The sequence below is a fragment of the Salminus brasiliensis genome, chromosome 9, assembly GCF_030463535.1.
Source record: "Salminus brasiliensis chromosome 9, fSalBra1.hap2, whole genome shotgun sequence".
Classification (NCBI taxonomy): Eukaryota; Metazoa; Chordata; class Actinopteri; order Characiformes; family Bryconidae; genus Salminus; species Salminus brasiliensis.
In genome coordinates this window covers 25,507,817-25,528,426 of record NC_132886.1, presented here as the reverse complement: position 1 = coordinate 25,528,426, position 20,610 = coordinate 25,507,817, and the positions used below count along the sequence as shown (strand labels likewise).

The window sequence follows — 20,610 nt, the reverse complement described above, 5'->3', positions numbered from 1 at the left end:
CAAGCTCACCATAAAAAGGAATTCACAGTGTTTCATTCTAAAAGTAAAATAACAGGGTTGTAAATAGGCTTGATAAATGGCATCGGGGCATTTTGTGCCCCAGCCAAAGTCGCATATTTAATATTAAAATCATCAGTAAACAAAAATGATTCATAAATGCGTTCTATGGCACCTTTAATAATACAAATAAATGATGAAATAATGACCACAAGATGACGGCCTGTGTAATGTGTAATGCCCCTGTACTGTGAAGCTCATAATGCTATAAATTGACACAAACTGAACAGCACAAATCTACGGCTTTAGAAACATCCAGAGTATTGATAAGTTCTTTATCCATTCCAATAAAACATTTACACATCCAGTTCACAAACAGTGATTCCGCAAAACTAGTGCTATTTGCACCTGTAGCGTTTGATGAGATGCATAAAAACAATGTGCTGATGTTTGTTTCCAAAGCTTAATGCTGTTTATTAAGTGTCATTGTTAATAAGTTATATAAGAACATGCTATTTCTTAATGAATATCAGTACCAGTACATGATCATATTTGACATGTCTGTAAAGACCAACATGACAAATTTCTTCAAATGTTATTTGTTATTTTTTGTTAATTTTGTTTGTTTATTAATTATTTCAGGATTGTATGTATGTATGATAAAATACTAAGCTTTTTTGCTGTTTGTGTGCATCAATCAGTTACCACTTACCACCCCATCACACTAACAGTCTGGAATGAAAAAATCCTGACATTCTTTCACCTTATTCGTTGTTTTTCTTTTTTTCATGTTGCACAGGGTCAGTTAACCTCAACCCAACAACTTGTCATGCAGAATCGATAGGGAAAACTTTATTAAACTGCACGAGTGCTCCCGTTGGAGTGAGGAGATGAAATGTGTAATGACTGCCATTGTTCCTAACTTCAAATACTGTCAAAAATATTTGAAAAACATTTCTTTAATTAATTATCTTTAAATAAATTAATTCACAAAGAAAGCATGTCAATTTGAACAAGATGATAATATATGTTACACAGGGTCAGTTAACCTCAACCCGACCACCTGGCATGCAAAATAGATAGGGGAAACTTTTTATACAATTAATACAAAGAAAATAAAAATTCAAATTGATTGGCATGTGTGCTAGGTCAGGAATTTGACCATGTCAAGAACTGTGGCCATTTTAGAATGACATTTACCTTTTTACTGTCAATATGGTTCCCATGTCTCAATAAAAAAGATAATATTTATTTAAGCTATCTTTAATGTTGTGGATTGAAAAAAAACCCAAACCATTTTGTGGATAGGAAAAAAAAAAAAAAAAACGTCTTGGAAGTCAGTTTGTGTAGCTTGGTTTTGGTGGCTGACTTAATGCAGTGTGGAAGTGCTTTTTATGTGGTGTTTCATCAAGCATCTAATGTTGTGGATTTGTTGTGGTTATTTCCTTTTATTGTCAGGTAGGAGACTGTTACGTAGAACTACTTACACAAGGACATTTTTTTTATAGTTTTAATTCCATGCAACAGCATTTCTAACAGCAGAAATTAAATTTAGACAGTAACTGCAGACAATAACTGAAACAAAGTCCTATCTTTTTACAGCACAGATTCACTAACATTGTATGTTAGCATGGAACACACACACTTGCACACACAACTATGTCTTACACATTACACAATGCACATATGTATCCTAACAAAAATATATATGTTACATGTTTCAGACAAATATATTTATATTTGTCCTTTTGCTTCCAATTATAGCAGAAATAAATTCTCTCATTAGAAAGAAAGGGAATGTAAGGCCTAAAAAAGACAAGCAATAACAAAGAAGGAAGTAAATCAGCTATGTACAGCAACATTTACATTAAGGCTAGAGATGACAAGATAATTACTTTACATGTGATCTTTTTATGTATTTATATCACTACTGTCCAAAGATTCATCTTCGTTTTGTCCATATTTAGTTTGATCTCTGTAGCTGCTCGATAAACTGGGTAAATAATTCTGGATGAATGGACCAATAGAAATGCTCTAAATTCCTTTAGAAAAAAAAATCCTTATTTTACATTGGCTTCCATTCAGAGTTCAGAGCAAGTCATTTAGGACATTTTGGACTTTTGGTCTTTCAGTGGACAGCCATGATATAATGTGCCGTACTCTTTTTATTTAAGAGAAATATCTTAATATGCCTTCAGGAGCTCAAAACATGACAAAATAATATTGATATGATCATTTTCAGCTACAAAACAGTGATGATCTCACAGCACATTCTCGCCATATAGAAACGGCCTACAAAAATAAATGTCAATAAATATAAACAGCCATCTTACATAAACAACCTGCTGCTAATACATTCATGTTAGTACTGCACAAGGGCTCATTCAGGTTGTAGTATAAGCAGGAGCTGAAGTATAAATCAGCTGGTAATGTCTCAGTCTCAGATGGGCTTCAGTGTCACACAATACATACTAAGCCACATGCTTACTGAGCACAAGAAAGATAAACAAACAAAAAAACCAAGTACACTATAATAATAATAATAATAATGCCCAGCTGAAAACTGATAATACACCAGTATTTACATGTCACACAAGTACAATAAATCATGTTTTTGTGCTGTATATGATATTCACAGGAATGCAGACAATGGTAATATACAGTGGAATATGTATTGATAATTATTTAGACTCTGAAACACAGTGTAGAATCTCAGTTTAGATACATTAAAACAAAATTCTTCTCTTCAAAGAGGAATTCCATATGTTTATCAAAATGACTAAATCCTGAACCTGTGGACATAGTTGTTCAGGGTGATTTTGAGGAAAACGTTCTGTTCCCAATTTTTTTCCACTATTTTTATAATTAATTTGATTTAGTCTAATTGTACACCATTTAAAATGCCAATTACTTAATCCCTAATCATGTAAACTCCCCTTATCACTAGCAATGACCCCAACACTAAGAAGGTGAAAACTAGCAACATTGCTAACTACCCAATGTGCTCGGAGTAAAGCGCTGCTCCACAGCTCTGAAATAACAGCTAACAGACGCAGCTAACATCACACTAGGAGTGATGTGGGGAAGAAGTGCCAATTGGAGGATATAGCAAGGCCAATTGTGCTCTCTCAGACTTCAGCTGCTGATGACACCACTCAAACCACACTGCCTTAGTCCACTGGTCCATAGAAATCATAGATTTCATAGATTTCTATCATAGATTTTACTTTTCATGATGAATAGGCCCAAAGAAATGCTCCAAAATTACATCAGAATATTTTTTTTAATTGACTTGTTTTTTTTTTCCTTTTTTTCTATAAAGTTGCAGTTTTGAAGATACAAGATTTTACAAGATGAATCCTATTTGCTATTACCATTCTTGTAAATCATTCAGAGTCAGTAAAATTCTCTGCAGTGCCCCATCAAACCACATTGAACAACAATCTCAACAACTGAATTACGCAGGAATTTTGAAAACTTGATAAAATTCCCCTCTTGACCTCTTGAATCTAATCTGCTGAAGTACGACAACAAAACAACACACTGCTCAGTCTCTGTCAGATTACCCACAGCTTAAAATCTACAGTTGTATTTACATAAATGTATTTATCTCAGTGATGTCACACTTTCAGTGACATTATGTAATGTTGCTCGACCTGGAGATTTCCAGCATGTCGAGATTAAGCCCTCTGCCAAATTTAAAAACATTCAGGTCAGGATATTCAAAAACAATCACAGATGACGCAGACTTGCTCCTTTCCCTAGTGTACCTGTCCCTTCAGTACCCGCGTGTGCACTGAAACACAAGAGGCGCGTCCACACACGAACCATTCTGACTCATTCTCACTCTGACCCTCCAGCATAAGGCCAAAGACAGCTTTAAGCTAAGTGTGAGATAATTCTGATAATGATGTGGATCATGTGATCACGTTTTAATTGATGATAATTATGGCAATGACATCACTGATAAGACAAGCTTTCACTGTATGGAAGTTTAAAGAGCACATATTCTACATTTTTCTTGCTTTACATTTTTCTTAATGAGGTCCATGTACAATACTTGTATAGCTTTAGTCATTAGGATAGTCATTAATACCCATCAAATCATTTTTATCATTTAGCAGTTTCTGTTATGGTGCATTCAAGGTTTATACAGAAAAAATGACCTGTGGTCTAACTGGCTGCCCTGGATCATGCCCTATCCAGAAAGAAGCCCAGACTTAAAGGCACCATATAACTTCAGTGTGAGCTGGAAGGATATGCTGCTGTATGCTGAATGGGTAGATAAATGTAAATGCACTGATAAATCATCATATATGGCCATAAATGGCCTCTATGGCCTGGGAATGAACTATTAGCTCTTGAACAATTTTTGGTTCTATAAAAATCCATATTTGTAAAAGAGATGTGTCAAGGATCTTTATATTGGTAAATCATTTTTACATGGACCTTTAAAATATTATTTACACTTGCATCAGGATACTGACCAGCAGACATAAACTGACCAAGGCTGCACATATTCAGGTCCCTAGACATTAGACAGCTCAAATACTACTCCATACACCATCCCAAAACTGAGCCCTCACAAACCAGTCAACACAACCACGCAATAGCCTGTATTGGGAAATGATGGGCAATTCAGAGGTCAATGTTTGCCAATATACTGCTATGTGGTGATGAATAAAAGGATATATATGCAATATGTGAATCACATTGCTACAGAAAAATGTCCAGTATGTGCTTTAGTGGTGGTTGTGCTTGCTCCTCTAGGTAACACTATGCTGGAGGGGTCACGGATCCTGGCCTTTAAAGTGCACTTATATCTGTATATAATACAGAAAGACAGAAACAGTGCAGGACTGCCATTCAACCACATGATCACAAGGCTAATACACAAACAGGTCTATACAAGCAAATTCACAGAGAAATGAAAGAAGACAGGACATTCGATCCACATGGTCACCAGGATTCTAAAAGCAAGTTGGCAACACGTAATAATAATAATAATTACAATTAAAAAAAGTAAAAGGAGAAAATCAAACCGACTAACAGAAATACTGCACTTAGAGGCATTTATGTTGACTAGTAAAACAACTCAAAATCCCTGAGAATTATCAACAGTTCAACATTTCAGACTAACAACGCTAATATCAGACTCTATTAGACTTATCTAATAGAAAATATGTAATGGGTACAATGTAGGGGTGTTCAAAACTTTTGCCCAAACCACATTAATAAATCACTTAATGATGTATGCAAGTTTCAGTGAGTCTCTGATTAGAAATTAATGAGAGGTCAAAAGGCCGGACTGACCTTTTTTCTCAGAGGTAACTCATGCCTTAAACCTATTCCAATGTGGTGATTCAACTGCATGGATTTTGGAATCAATTATTACTATTATTTTAATCAATCCTATAACTATTCCCCTAGCAATGCCCCCAATACTAAGAGGGTGAATACCAGCACACATGTAAAGCCAGTCACTGCCCCTTTTTTTGAACTGCCGCTGATGCAGCATCAGTAGGTAAGCGCCGGATCCCCAGCTCCAATACAATAGCCAACAAACATCTGTGCTGACCAACATCACTCAGGAGTAATGTGGGGAGGAAGTGCCATCAACCCACCCCTGAGGGAGCAAGGCCAATTGTGTTCACTTGGACTCCGGCTGCTGATGGCAAGCAGCAGATTCTGTTAAGCGTGGAGGGTTGGATGGATTATGTGTTAGGGTTGTGTGGCAGCCAATGGCCAGGAAAACGTTGCACGGTTATGGTCAAGAAAATAAAATAAAGCTAAAATGAGGCTTTCTTCTATAATACGACAGTGATCAAAACCACTATTATCCAAGTCCACCAAAAGAGACACAAGCTGAGGCTTCCTCATCAATGACTGTAGAAGTTTAATTCCCTTCTAAAGAAATGAGGCCAAAACTGTCTGGCAATTTGTCAAATTTGACCAGAGTCTGCACAGTAGAGAAAAGAGGTGGAGTCAGACTCACCTGCTCATTTAGAAGATCCACACTTCTTCCCCCAGACCAAGCATATCTCAGACCGTCTTCACTGAGCTTACAGTGCAGAAGCGAAGTGGATTTTCCCCAGTTAGTGGGGATTAACAGTAAAAGTGCAGTTCATGTCAGTTCCACTACAACTAAGCTACTTTATGTAATGAACAGAAAGGATGCGATGCAGGTCCTGCAGACGGTATATTCCAGCCAAGCCAAAATTAGAAATGGGCCAATATTAGCACAGGGAAAAAAATTGTTAGACCCTGGAAATGAAGAGTGTAGAGGGAGAAAAATTAGATGGAGATGGATTTTGTCACTGAACCATATGGGGAATGAACAGAGCTACACATCATACTTCAACCAGCCAGCGGAGGCGCTAGATCTGTGGCTGCTTCAGTTTTGACAGTCAATGTGCTGTCCATGTTTTCTACAGTCATTAGTCCTCACAGTCCCCTTGAACATGACTTGAACATAATTTTAAACCTGTGGGTAGATCTTGTTGCTGTGCAGCAAGATGGCCAAGAAAATCACTGACATAGAAGCATTCTGCAGGAAGTGGCTGCTAACTAAATTAAGAACAGAAAGCCTTGGTCTTGAAAAACATCTTCTCATTCAGTGTTTTTTCTTTAGTATTATTGTTTACTTCAAAAGATACTTCAAAGTAGCCACCTTTTGCTTCGGTGAAAGCTGTGTACACTCTTGGCATTCTCTCAGTCAGCTTCATGAGGTGTCTTTCTGGATAATTCTGAAGTAGTTCCCACAGGTGTTTGTTGGCTACAGCTTTTCCTTCACTGGTTGCCTTGAATTTTGAATAAATTAGTAATGCAGAAATTCAACCATAAAGGCCTGCTGTTAAGGTGTGTCTGCTACTAAAACTCTGTAAAGCATTTATTCGGACTCTTAGGTGATCTGAGATGCTGTTCATATGCGGTTTCTGAGGCTGGTAACTCCAACGAACCTATCCTCTGCAGCAGAGGTAACTCTTGGTCTTCCTTTCCTGGGGCGGTTCACATGAGAGCCACAGAGTTTCATCATAGCGTTTGATGGTTTTCGTGACTGCACTTGAGAATACAGTCAAAGTTATTTTCCAAATATTCCAGATTGACTGACTTCAGGTCTTAAAGTAATGATGGACTGTTATGTCTCTTTACTTACTAGAGTGGTTCTTGCCATAATATGGATTAGAACAGTAGTCTAACAGGACTATTCACTGGATAGAACTGTGCACCTATCCTACCACAACACAACGGATAGTCTCAAACACATGAAGAAGGCAAGCAATTCTACGAAAGTCTTGACAAGGCACAGCTGTTAATTACATGAAGCTGATTGAGAGTATGCAAAGCTGCCATCAAGGCTTTGCATACTGTTTTTTTGTTCACTACAGAATTCTGTGTTTTCCTTCATAGTTTTGAAGTCTTCAGCATTAATCTACAATGTAGAAAAATCAAGAAAAAACATTGAATGAGAAGATGTGTTCAAACCATGGATGGTACTGTATAATAGCTTGTTGTAGAGGCTGGGTTTACTTCTTTTCACTTCAAAAATCAGAAAGTATGGGGGAAAAAATTATTTGGACTAATTCTGTATGGACAACCTTGTGTCTCCATAACTTTTCAAAAATTTTCTGGCAGTCCACCATCATGAAATGTTCGCACAATGTAAAAAAGAAGCTGGTGTTTGGTGCAAAAAAAAAATGCTGTTTTCCAGTTTTGAAATGACAGCGACAAAATACATATATATCCAATATGCTTACAAAAAAAAGGCAAAACCAATACAGACAGTCACAGATAGAATTTTTAACAGGCTGCCTCTTCCTTCAACACCATTACACTAGTCTGAATCTAATGTTATATAACATGTCTCGCACAAAGCTTGTGAGAGACAGAAGGTTTTCCCAGTCAGTCACACCAATATCGGCTGCGGGCTGCACCGTGGTCAGAGAGTGGACGACACCTGCGTCAGTCCAAGAGCGTTCGAGTCCTCCTTCCCAGTCTGTGTAATGGAGGACAGTTCCACGCCTAGTCATGCTGGCTTTGCTGTCCTCGGGGGGCTCTCTGCAGCCTGTGGGAGCTGTCTGCCTGCACTCCTCCCTCCTCTGCTTCCGCCCAGAACTCTGTCCCCCCTTCCCCTCGCCGGCAGACAGAAGTCCTTAAAGCACCGCTTAAAATTCTCATCCAGAAACGCATAGAGAATGGGGTTGAGGCTGCTGTTGGTGTATCCAAGAGCAACACAGAGGAAGTACGCAGCCATCACGGCCGTGGTCTCAGGAATGGCCACTATGGCTTTGAGCAGAATGAAGATATGAATGGGGGTCCAGCAGATGATGAAAGCTGCCACAACCACCAGCACCAAGCGCGTGATGCGGCGAAGGTTGCGGTCTTTCTCTCGGGAACCAGAGAGTAAGCGGACGCTGCGGAGGCGCAGGAGCATGAGGGAGTAGCAGATGCTGATGATGAGGACAGGGATGACGAAGCCGAAGACGAAGACGCAGATTTTCATCAGGGTATCCCAGTACTCGTACGGGTCAGGGAACTGCAGGGCACACTCTGTGGTGCCTGGAAAAGGATGGAAGACAAATCTTAGCAGGCCTGAGAAGTTATTAATGCCACATTAAACCGTGCATTTGTAATTATAAGGGATGCACCGATGAGGGAATTGTGATCCGGTGCTGGCATGTGATATTTTCAGGTACACATCTGTTGATGCTGTCACATAAACAGTTATAAAAAGTAGAATTTGGGGCTAATTCTACCTAGATTAGCATTGCAGAAAAATGTAACAGCTACAAAAGAGTAAAATGAATAGAATGCAGATATTTTACTGCATTATAAGCCAACATTAACTAAATGTTCTGCTCTTCGGGAGTTCCATTAATACTGTACATCTTCAAATGTTGATGTAAAATGTAAGTCGAATGAACAATCTGCATGTTTGCAAGGATTTTTAAAGCAATTATCTGTATTAAATATTAATATTATTAATATTATGAAATTAATTAAAAATTCTAACTCGTTTTTTACTTGTTTCAAGTTATTTTAACTACTAAAATGCTCCTATTCTTTGTCAGATAATTTTGCTTAATTCACAAAAAATACTGCTTAAAACAAACAAAATGATCTGCCAGTGGAATATGACACTTTCCGTAGATGCAGTTACTTAAAACAAGTAAAAACTAGTTAGAATTATTTTCAACAATCTAAAATAAGAAACATTGGATATTTAGACCAGATTTAAGAGGATTTCACTTGCTGAGATTTTTGCAGTAAATAAATGGCATCTCTCACAAGTTCATTAATTCTATGCCAGTTCTTTGGACGCTTGCTCTGGATTATCCAGGTTTTATGTAGCCTTACTTCCACAAGCAAATAAGCCTGAGATAACTAGTCAAAAGCACAAGTGACTCAGAAGTGATCAACATGGAAATTAGAAAGCGGCTCAAAATTAAGCTGCAAGAGCAATGTATGCACAACGGTCTGGCTGCAGTAACGGCTCCTCTGTGATGTTAATCCATCGCCAGTGACCCTGGAATCCACTCTCAAGCATGTTTCCATAGTATTGTATTGCAGATCAGTTAGCCTCCGGCTACCTTATTATTAATTGTATGTTTCTGTTTTGCTGACACTTCAGTTATGTTACTGAATGTTACCTCAGACATGATTAAAAATTAAACAGAATTTTACAACCGCTGCTTGTTCGCTTAATAGAACTGGCACAGGGGCGTCAAACCTTACCTTATTCAACACACAAGCTACATCACTAAACATCTCATATAGCTGCAAGCATATGACAACATATGCTCAGAATCACACTGCTATCAAATTCTGCTCATAAACCTTCAGATGTGTTTAAATTTCAGCGCCATCATGCAAAAAAGTCACACATACAAAGTGCGTTCTGTCATGCCCACGCACCCAACTAATTTCATCAGCCACTGAGAGTTTGGGGCTTGAGAGTGGCTTTTTGAGGCGAGCTGATGAATTTATGTCATACATAAACGCAGTGCAGCTCTTACTGCAGCCATATGTTCCTCAGCACTTTTTCTGCGGGGACGTTCTGCACCCACACCCACACCACTCCTCCCCAGTGTGGCTAAGAAAAGGTCGTAGAAGGACAGATATGATGTGAGATGAGTTACATGAAAGACGTCAGGCTAGCTCAAAAGTCTGCTGTAAGCCAGGGTCAACACACAGTCTGCTCTTTTGTATAATAGCGATCAGCCTGAAAGGGTCATCCGACACACTTCCTTTATTAGATGTTAAGTCAGTTGAAAGATCAAATCTTTCTTAAACTACTGCCCACACAGCTTTACAGGCCAAACAGCTCAGGGTAATAACAAGAAAGTTTTAACTCACATTCCATGACCACATTCCAAGTGACCTAATGGTCATCCTCAATTTACTAGCATCGCTCTGTATTATCAAAGCTACATACAATACTGTTCATAAATCTGGCCTCACTTATTATATTATTTCGTTAATTTAAAGAATATAATAAGGTCTACTATGCACAGTCGGATATATATTCTGGGATCAACAAGATGTTTAAAGTGATTGGTCAACCTGTTAGCCTCAAGATCTAACGACTTGTGAACTATTCATAGATATTACATTTATTACTACTTCATTCTAGGACTGACACAATTAATCCAATCATTATAACTAATTAGAACCATTTAATTTCAATGATTATATCACTATTTCCAAGATAAATAGATTCTGCAGGTCATTATAAAACCCAGTTCAGCGGCCTGGACATTTCCGACAAGAGCTGTTTTCACTCAGGTCAAGCCACACCAGCAGCTCATCTCATTAACGCATGTATGCTTGTAGTTACAAATTATTTTCCATATTTACAGCATCTAAATTGAAATATGTAGTTTATAGTACATTATGGACAAAAATATTGGGACACCTGCTCATTCACTGTTTCTTCTGAAATCAAGGGTATTTTAAAAAGAGTTTATCCTGCTTTTGTTAAAGTAACTGTCTCTACTGTCCAGAAGAGGCTTTGTACTAGATTTTGGAGCGTTGCTGTCAGGATTGGATTGCGTTCGGCGACAAGAGCGTTAGTGAGGTCAGAATGCTGGATGATCACAGCCTCCCCAACTCCCCAGCGCATCCCAGATGTACTGGATGGGCTTCATCATTCCAGAGAACAAAGTTCCACTGCTCCACAGCTCTGGGGGGCTTTATACTCATTTAGTCCACGACTGGCATTAGTCATGGTGCCAACAGGTTCATGTTTATCTGCTCCAATGAGTCCTATTCTATTGGCAGTAGATCTCTACATGGACTAGACAAGCTGTGTGTGTGTGCATTTGCAATGGGTGTAACTTAATGTAGCTGAATGCATTCATTAGCAGGGCACAAATAAAAACACACAGAGACACTGAGCTAACAGACTACTTATCAGGTCACATTTTGCCATTAAAATGCATTTTCAATTTGCTGGTACCTGCAGATACCCTTAAATTCTACTACTGATCTCCCTGACAACAAGAAACATATATTTATATGTTAAATATTTAGTATTTTGTCATCTTTTAAATACTCTGCATAGTGTGATACTGTTCAGTTAAGCATATTTATATTGCTTGGCCTTGATTGAGTACTTGTTATTACTAATTACTATTATAAATAATAGAATGATGCATCTCTCTTTGTCGTTATAGTATCAGTTAGAGCTTCATTGCTCATATTTGACATATTTGCCTAATTCTAACTGACATTGTATTTTAAGGGATCAAGTGGCATTCAGGAAAGAAACAAAAAATCACCATTCAATCTTCCCATTTTGGACAATGACTCAGAACTGGAGTTTCTGATCATATAAGCAAGCACATCAGATAACCTCTTCTGGTCTTTTGATCCTATAGTGCAACTCACCATTATTGGTCTGTGTGCCCCCTAGCACCATGGCTGGCACTCCTGCGGCTGAAGAGAGCACCCAGATGCCCACGTTGATGCATTTTGCCATCAGTGGAGTGCGGAAGTCCAGCGCCTTCACAGGATGGCACACGGCCACGTAGCGATCTACGCTCATCATGGTTAGCGTAAAAATACTGGTAAACATGTTGTAGTAGTCGATAGAGATGAAGACTTTGCATACTATTTCACCGAATGGCCAGGTGTTCAGCAGATAGTCTGCACTTTGGAATGGCATTGTGGTGGTAACCAGAGCATCAGCCAAGGCCAAGTTGAAGATGTAGATGTTGGTCGCTGTCTTCATTTTGGTGTATCTGTGGAAAGAAGGGAAAGGAGGGGAAATTTCATATTGGAGGCATCTTATTACTGCTGCTGTGAACTATGTAGGGGAAATAAGCACAGTGTTATGCTTTGGGGCTACACAAAACACGTCTACCAGGCCTTGCATTTTGGTGACTCAATAATATGATGTAATTTAGTGACTGTAAAAGTAAAAATGAAAAGTAAAAATACTTTAATTTTAGGTTTTCAACTCATGTTTATTCTTAATTCTCTAGTTACGTCAGATGGCAAAATGTACTTTCATTGTGGCATTAAAAACAGATCAGGCCTTCATATTCCTTTATTTCATCTATTTCTACATCACCGTCTTCACATACAGATGATTTAGTTTATTCCCTTGTGAAAAGAGAGCCAGTGGCAGAACATGACAGCAGTTCATTTGAAGTCTCCTAGTGAATAAATATATCACAGCGATTAGAGGAAAGAAAGGGAGAGACAGAGGTCTTGATTAGATCTTTTCGAGTGAAGTCAGAGTGACAGATGCATCTGTTCATGCGTTTTTTTCTCTCTCCCTCCTCTCACTCTCTCAAGATTGCTGCCAAAGGCGGAGAATGGCTTTAAGTTCTGAAATGATGCGTGATAAGTAAAAGTGAACTGTGGGGGGAAAGCAGACAGGGTTTATACTTAATATGGGTAGATGGACATGTAATGATAAGGCAGGACAACAAATACTGTAAACATAATAGACAGACTAGCAAATGGAAAGCATTGCGTAGGAGAGAACAAGGCAGACTAGACAAAATTGATGTTATTAAATGAGCAGATAAACAAAACCACTTCGTTTCTGCAACTGACGAATATCAGACGCTAATAGTTAGATTAGATTCTCGGATTGATTTGAATATTTTTTATTATATTTTAAATGAATATAGCAGCAAAATAAAATGAATGAATATCTTCAGCATCCGATACAAAAAACATGGAAGCATAAAACATACGTATTGAAAGTGGTCAGGAAATAACACCAATCATACCTAACAGACTAATTAACTGAGACAAATCACCTATCACTAATCATGGCCATACTATTAAAGCCCCAATCTGGAATCGGCAGAATATTACTCCAGGGCTAATGCTTATTTAGTTCTGTAGTTTTGGTGGACAGCATAATAAATCAGGCATGACACATGACCAGTGAAAAAGTTCAGAAATCAATCCCCCATGTAGCTTTCAGCAGCATTGATTACAAGGAGAAATGGTCAGTGTTACAGGGGCACAGGCCAAGCATGTAAAGCTCTGGGGCACAGCCTATAGTTCATATTGTCCCCCATATGTTTTTTTAATTAATGCATAAAATGTGTAATTAACAGTGAGAAAGAAATGTGTCACATACCATGTACAGTATGTCCAAACGTTCATATACATCTATTTCTTCAACGGGTTTTACAACACCACTCTAACTCATTCCAAAGATACTGTTTCACACAGTTCCACAACTCCACAGCTTACTGCTGGGGGGCTTTCTACCCTCAAGTCATTGTTTTAGCACTGGATAAGGTGACCTTAGATGTGCCATGCTTTTTATGGAGACTGTACAAGCTGTGTGTGCGCAGGGGAAGGCCGGCAGCAGTGGGTGCAGCAGCAGGTTGCCTTTGAACCTGTGTGTATATATATATCATATAGCTTATATTTGAGTGAAATCTGTAAATAAATAAAGAGAATATTGTATCTACTGTGAAGAACCAGAAGCTTCATCACACCACCCAGGAACTGCCTACACAAGGCTTTCCTATAAAACTCTGCATCAGAGCAAGAAGGAGACATCTGAGTAAAGCCACAGAGAGGCCAACAATCACATTGAAGGAGCTAGAGAGTTCAGTGGAGGCTGGAGTAGAAGTGCACCAATCCATGATATCATTAGTTCTGCATATCCTAACAATGCTATCACTGCTCACTCTTTAACAAACACCATTTCAGCAGTGAGATATACGGTTTAGCAGCAGCATGTTGTGCGATGTGGTTTTCCCATAGCAAGTACAGGGCAAAGATACATTTCAAAGACAATGTTCAAACCTGCTTTAGTGAACTGATGGGCAACCAACTTCAATCAATGGCCCCAAGCAACACAGGAGTAGTTTCATAGTGGCCAAGTCTAGATCTCAATCCAATCATCAATCTGTGTTATTATTTGAAAATTGGCGTTTTACAAGTGTCATCTGACCAAACTGAACAACCTGGAGCAAATCTGCCATAAAGAAAATCATTCTCAAACAAACAAGCAGCATTTTTAAATGTTTATATTTTTCTGCTGGTGAGTTTTGAGCATATTTGTTTGCAATAACAGTACTGTCAGGAATAATCTCTGTTACAATACCTGTATTTAGAATCCAGGTACATAAAATGACTTTTTGGAATTCAATAAAATGTCATCTTTTTTAGAAAACATTGTATGTATGCAGCTTGTATATGCAAATGACTATAACTATAACTTCTTAAACTTTAGACTTTGTAGTTTGGTGCAGAGGAAGACAGTCTAATCAGTCTTTGTCCAGTTGCCCTTAAAAAAGAGAATCAGTTTTAATGATGAAAAGACCCAGCACAAAGAAAAATGCCCCAGAGAGATTTCAGTAGAGACTTGGCAGATGACAAAACGTTTCCATATTGACAGATTCATACAGCTAGAATCTATGAAGGATCACCTAGGAGTAACACCTGGTTGTCTCAGAGGAAGACCCGATTTCTCTCCCTCTCTGTCTCTCTCTCCAAGAGCCTTTCATCAAATCTGAGTTTTGATTTATCTCCGAATTGACTCATAAATAGAGCTCCAGCTGCAGGCTTCTACAGCACTGCTATTAAAAACCCCTGCATCAGCATTCAGTGAATTAGAGATGGGAACCATTGCTTTAAATCATATACACACACAGCCTGTTTCTGTCCAAACACAGGGTCCCGATATAAGAAATGAGGGAAAAAATGAAATAAAAAAATAAATAAGACCAGGAAAGCAGGCAATAAAATGTTGTAGTTACAAAAAACAAACAAACAACCAAACCAACAACAAAAAAACACTATCTAATCTGGAGCCACAAGTACTAAGTACTAATTTCTAAACAAATACAAGAGACTAGCCTTGTGTATACAGTTTTCATAGCATAATTCATAATTATGCCGCCCCGACTACGAGGCACATCGCCTTTGCTGTGAAAAAACAGCTGGAATAGAAAAAAGACAATCTGATGCTAAAGCTGAAGAAAATATGAAATAGCCTGACATTTGATGCTGAAATGTCTGTAAACTAACACACAGCGGGTGTATCGTACCTGATAATGACGTACATGACGAGGCAGTTTCCCACCAGTCCAACCACAAACACCACAGAGTAGACGGCCGTGATGGCCGGGCTGAGGGGGGACAGGGGCTCGGTCTCTGGGTTCCAGCCGGGGCTGGGGGTCAGGTTCCTAGGCTCAGGGTCTCCAGGAAGGGTAGAGTTAAACTCACAGTCGTTTGTGGAAAGGCACTTGTCTCCTTTAACTATTTCCACCAGGTTCGAATCCATGTTGGAATCCAAGAGTGCGAGACGAGGATGATAAACTTGAGGATGGTGGAGTGTTTGAGGGGGTTGAAGTTATCAGTGTTGCGCCTGAGAAGTCAGTAAACAAAAATGTTAGTCTGACTGCACTGTAACAGGGGTTACACAGCAAAAGACCCCAGAGATGAATAAACTCCAATAGTGCTGAAGTCATTCTGAACATACAGTGCTAGTTTAACTTTGAGAGTGTAGTATTAACACTGATACTGTATTAAGAGCTTACAGTGCTGAAGTACAGTGTTTGAATAAGCCCTGCAGAGTTGAGTTAACTCAGTGTTGCATTCATTCTTAAGGTGTTGCATTAATCTCTGTGGTGTTAAAATAAGCATAAACTGAATTTAATTAACTGAATTTAACAAAATCCAATAAATCCTATTCAGCATTAACCAGAGATGGTATAATGCCACATTTTCTTTTCTGATACAGATACTAATATTGAAATCCTGAGTATCAGTCGGTACTATGTTAATGTTTTTCTCTATTAAACTATAAAATCAGTAAAATCTAGCATTTTCTGCTAACTGACATTAATACAAATAGGCCATCCAGAGAACAGAGTAACCCTATAGTACTGAAAAAAGTATTCAATGTTTTAGTAACCCCTTTAAATAAATCATATACAGTCCTGAAGAAACCCCTTGCTGTGTTCAAATACACCATATGCAGCACTGGAAAAATCTCTACAGTATTACATACTGCTGAAATAAAAGGTAACACTTGAACTTGAACACTTGATACAAAACATTGACATAACCATGTCATGGCAGATGATATATGTTGTCACAAGGTGTCATGACAGATTAGTCGTGACATCAAACACTATAGTATCCGTCATGACTATTACTGGTGATAGTAGCATGAGCCTGTCATGAACACTTATGACAGCATATGACATTATGCAGGTGGTTGTTAGGGTGTTGTGTATTGCTTGGTGGTTTCTGTGGGGTTTCTATGTTTTTCCAAGTGGTTTTCATTCAGTTGCTGTGTTATTCCAGATGTATACTGTAGTTTCCCAGGTGCACAATCACTAATTCTTAACACTAATTAGTATTCAAGTAACCCCTAAAGCTTTGAAATAAATCCTATACAGTGTTCTAGTAAGTGTTGAAATAAATTAAATGCACGATTGAAATATACATATTCAGTATTTAAGTAAAACCTAAAGTGTTAAAATAAGCTATATGTATCATTAAAATAAACACTATACGATATTTAAATAAACACTACAATATTTAAATAATCACTATACTGTGCAGAAGTACATTTACATTTGTGGCATTTAGCAGACGCTCTTATCCAGAGCGACTTACAAGGTTACTCATATTACAGAGGTCGGTCAGTGTAGTGTTAGGAGTCTTGCCCAAGGACTCTTATTGGTGTAGCGCAGCATAGTCACCCAGACTGGGAATTGAACCCCAGTGAACCCCAGAACCCCAATGAACATACATTATATCTACTATATTACACCAAACATTATACTATATCAAAACAAACACCATATAACCCCAGCATAACACTTATAGTGCTAAAATAAGTTAGATACTGTAAATAGAAATAAACACTATAAGGTTCTGAAATAAACACTACAGTATTGAAATAAATACTATGCAATATCAAAGTAAACACTATAGGATATCGAAATAAACACAACAGTATGGAAATAAACACTATATTGAAATAAATACTACACAATATCAAAATAAACACTACGACATTTAAATAAGTGCTACAGTATTAAAATAAACACTATATTGAAAAAACTATACACTATCAAAATAAACATTACACTATTGAAATAAACACTATATTGTGTTAAACACTATACAATATTGAAATAAACACTATACAATATCAAAATAAACACTATATTTAAATAAATACCATACAATATCAACATAAACACTAGGACATTTAAATAAATGCTACAGTAATAAAATAAACACTATATTGAAATAAACATACAATATTGAATTAAACACTATAGGATATTGAAATAAACACTATAGTATTGAATTAAACACTATAGGATATTGAAATAAACACTATAGTATTGAAATAAACACTATATTGAAATAAGCACTATTGAAATAAACACTATACAGTACTGCAATAAACACTATGCAATATCAAAATAAACACTACAGTATTGAAATAAACACTATATGATATAAAAACAGCAGTATTGAAACAAATGCTACAATATTGAAATAAACACTATATAGCCCCGACATAACACTTAGTGCTAAAATAAATCAGATGCTGTATAGCAATAAACACTACAGTAGTATTAAAGTAAATGCTACAGTACTGAAATGAATGCTATATTGAAATACACAATATACAGTACTGAATTAAACACTACAATATTGGAATAAACACTGTACAGTATTAGAGGGTAACCACTTTAGTGCCAAAATAAAATAAACAGTATTCAAATAAAGCATACAGTATTGATAAAAACCCACTGCTTAGTATCAAAGTAACCCCTATAGCTTTAAAATAAACCATGTAGAGTGCTGAAGGAACCCCTTTACAGTAATGAAGTTAGCCCTGCACAAATTACCAGCAGAGCTGAATTAACTGGGACCATTTTGAACGAAACCCTGCTGAGTTCTTCATTAGCATCTGCAGGGTTGAATGAAACCCCTGGCGTTCACACGTCCACCCCAGAGGAAGACTTTAGTTCCAACCTAGAGAATTTCACTGTAGAAAGCTCAGCTTTTGCTCCTGATCCACGGTGATGAAATATGCTGCACTGGACTGAGTAAAATGACAGTAAACGCAGCTAACACATTACGCTGTGTCGATGTACAGTACGTTTCATCCACGTGAGTGCTTTTATTATTATTATTATTATTATTATTATTATTATTATTATTATTCCATCTCTAAATCAGGTCAATTCAACTTTTTCAGTGTACTTCAGTCCCTTTCACTACTCAGCACACTGCTCCACACACACTTCCTCTCACTAACCCCCCTCATCACACCACGGTCACGTTCTCGGCTTTATTCTCTGACTAATCTGATAAATGGAATGTTTACCTTACCTGGTTGCTGTAGCAACAGACGCTGCTCGCGCGTAGCCGTTGTTCGCGCGGGAAACTTGCTCGCTGCCGCTGTGCTGTGTGAGCGCGAGCGAGCGGGACTGGATGGAGCCTCGAGTCGGGCATAGCGCGCCAGTATCCCCCTCCCCCTCCCCCTCGTCATCCTTCTCCACCTCCTCCTCATTTCCCTCTTCATCCTCCTCCTCCTCCTCCTCCTTCTTCTCCCAAACATGACATCAGAGATCCTGGCCGTTCCGCTCCCCTCGTGTCTCCTCTTTAAACAGGGTAAATCTGGCCTCGAGACACAAAAGCGCAGCATTTCCGCTCCTACACGCAGTCGAGTCGTCTGTCTTTGATATCCCTCCGCGCTGATAAACAGCTCAACCGAGTCCTCCACGTTCCGTTTGGTCTGTGTATAGTTTAGAGAGATCAGATACTCGAGATCAGATGTCTGAGTGGCTGAAGGAGAGGAGTATGAAGAGGCTTAGAGTTTAATAGTTCTTCATCGAGCACATTCAGAGCTCTGAGCTTTCTCTTGCAGAAGAATCTCTGAAGAAGAAGTTCTGATCTCCATTCATGATCAACAGGTGACACCTTCCCCAGAATCATCAAGGCTCACCATACCTGCATGTAGACCCCATCTACACCTGGTCACTTAAAGGTAAAAAAGGTGCATGTATTTGTCACTGTACAGCGAAATGTGTCCTCCGCATTTAACCCATCTGGTAGTGAACACACACTCAAACACACACACATGTGTTAGGGGCAGTGAGTACACACACACCCAGAGCGGTGGGCAGCCAACTCCAGCACCCGGGGATCAGAGAGGGTAAAGGGCCTTGCTCAAGGGCCCAACAGTGGCAGCTTGCTGAGCCAGGGAATCGAACCCACAACCCTGTTATCGATATCCCGGTGCTCTAACCGCTGAGCCACCACTGCCCCACTTCATCTGATCCTGAGTCCAGGAACCTGACCCCCACCCCCGGCACTACAATCCACATCAGGATGATGTCTGGATAAGGCCAAGCTTACTACTTCTAGAGGTGGTCCGAGACACATCACACATAGCAGTGTAAACACATGCGCCTGTCCAAGAAATAGTGTGTGTAATATGGATATCACTGCTGTCCAATGAAAACATGTATCTCCACTTTTGTCCATATTTAGGTTTCTGCATGGTTTGATGCCCTGTAGCTGCTTTGTGCACTGTTGCTAATTCTGGATGAATCGGCCAATAGAAATGCTTGAAATTACTTGACCAAAATCTTTTTACGTTGACTTCACTTGAAAGTTAAGAAGTTTTTTCCCCTTTTCCATGACAGTTTCTGCTACGGCTCTTTTCTCCATTTGAGGCCACCGGCAATCATTCAGTGATATGACACACCCTCACAATTCTGCATGAGCTGCAGCTCAATTTTAAGAGCGCTTAAATGTGTGCGTGTGTGTGTGTATAGCTGGTAAATTTGTGATATGTTGCATGTTATTTCTTTAATAATGTTTGGTTATTAGTGCACCAGTGATTTCTACATTTCAAAAATGAAATTTCTTACTTCTGTCCTGTAGACAACTCTCTGGTCTTCATGTTAGTTTATCCTGCTTTACAATAAATGTAGTCTTTATAGGCAAAACCCTATCCCTAAAATAACACTTGATGTCTTCAATGTATAAAATTGGAATATTACATTTATTCCAGCTTAATTAGCACTCAAACCATAGCATAACAAAGCATATGAGGAGCAGTCCTTACTGAAAAGACTACTCTACTAC

General features: G+C 38.4%; 1 protein-coding gene across 1 annotated transcript; it reads right to left on the bottom strand.

The window, feature by feature from the left end:
- Nucleotides 1-1,035: 1,035 nt before the first annotated feature.
- On the bottom strand, nucleotides 1,036-18,979 carry LOC140562389 (delta-type opioid receptor-like). The gene is made up of 4 exons (XM_072688003.1): nucleotides 18,847-18,979; nucleotides 15,528-15,847; nucleotides 11,887-12,239; nucleotides 1,036-8,556 (listed from the first exon to the last, which is right to left on the bottom strand). The coding sequence occupies exons 2-4, from the start codon at nucleotides 15,761-15,763 to the stop codon at nucleotides 8,024-8,026; spliced, it is 1,122 nt and encodes a 373-aa protein (XP_072544104.1). The 5' UTR covers nucleotides 15,764-15,847; nucleotides 18,847-18,979; the 3' UTR covers nucleotides 1,036-8,023.
- Between the last annotated feature and the right edge of the window lie 1,631 nt (nucleotides 18,980-20,610).

Coding starts and splice junctions, on each gene's coding strand:
- LOC140562389 (XM_072688003.1), bottom strand. CDS start 15,763: ATGGATTCGAACCTGGTGGAAATAGTTAAAGGAGACAAGTGCCTTTCC. Junction 12,240..15,527: donor GTCATGTACGTCATTATCAG/GTACGATACACC, acceptor TTCTTTCCACAG/ATACACCAAAATGAAGACAG. Junction 8,557..11,886: donor GGGCACACAGACCAATAATG/GTGAGTTGCACT, acceptor ATCCTTTTCCAG/GCACCACAGAGTGTGCCCTG.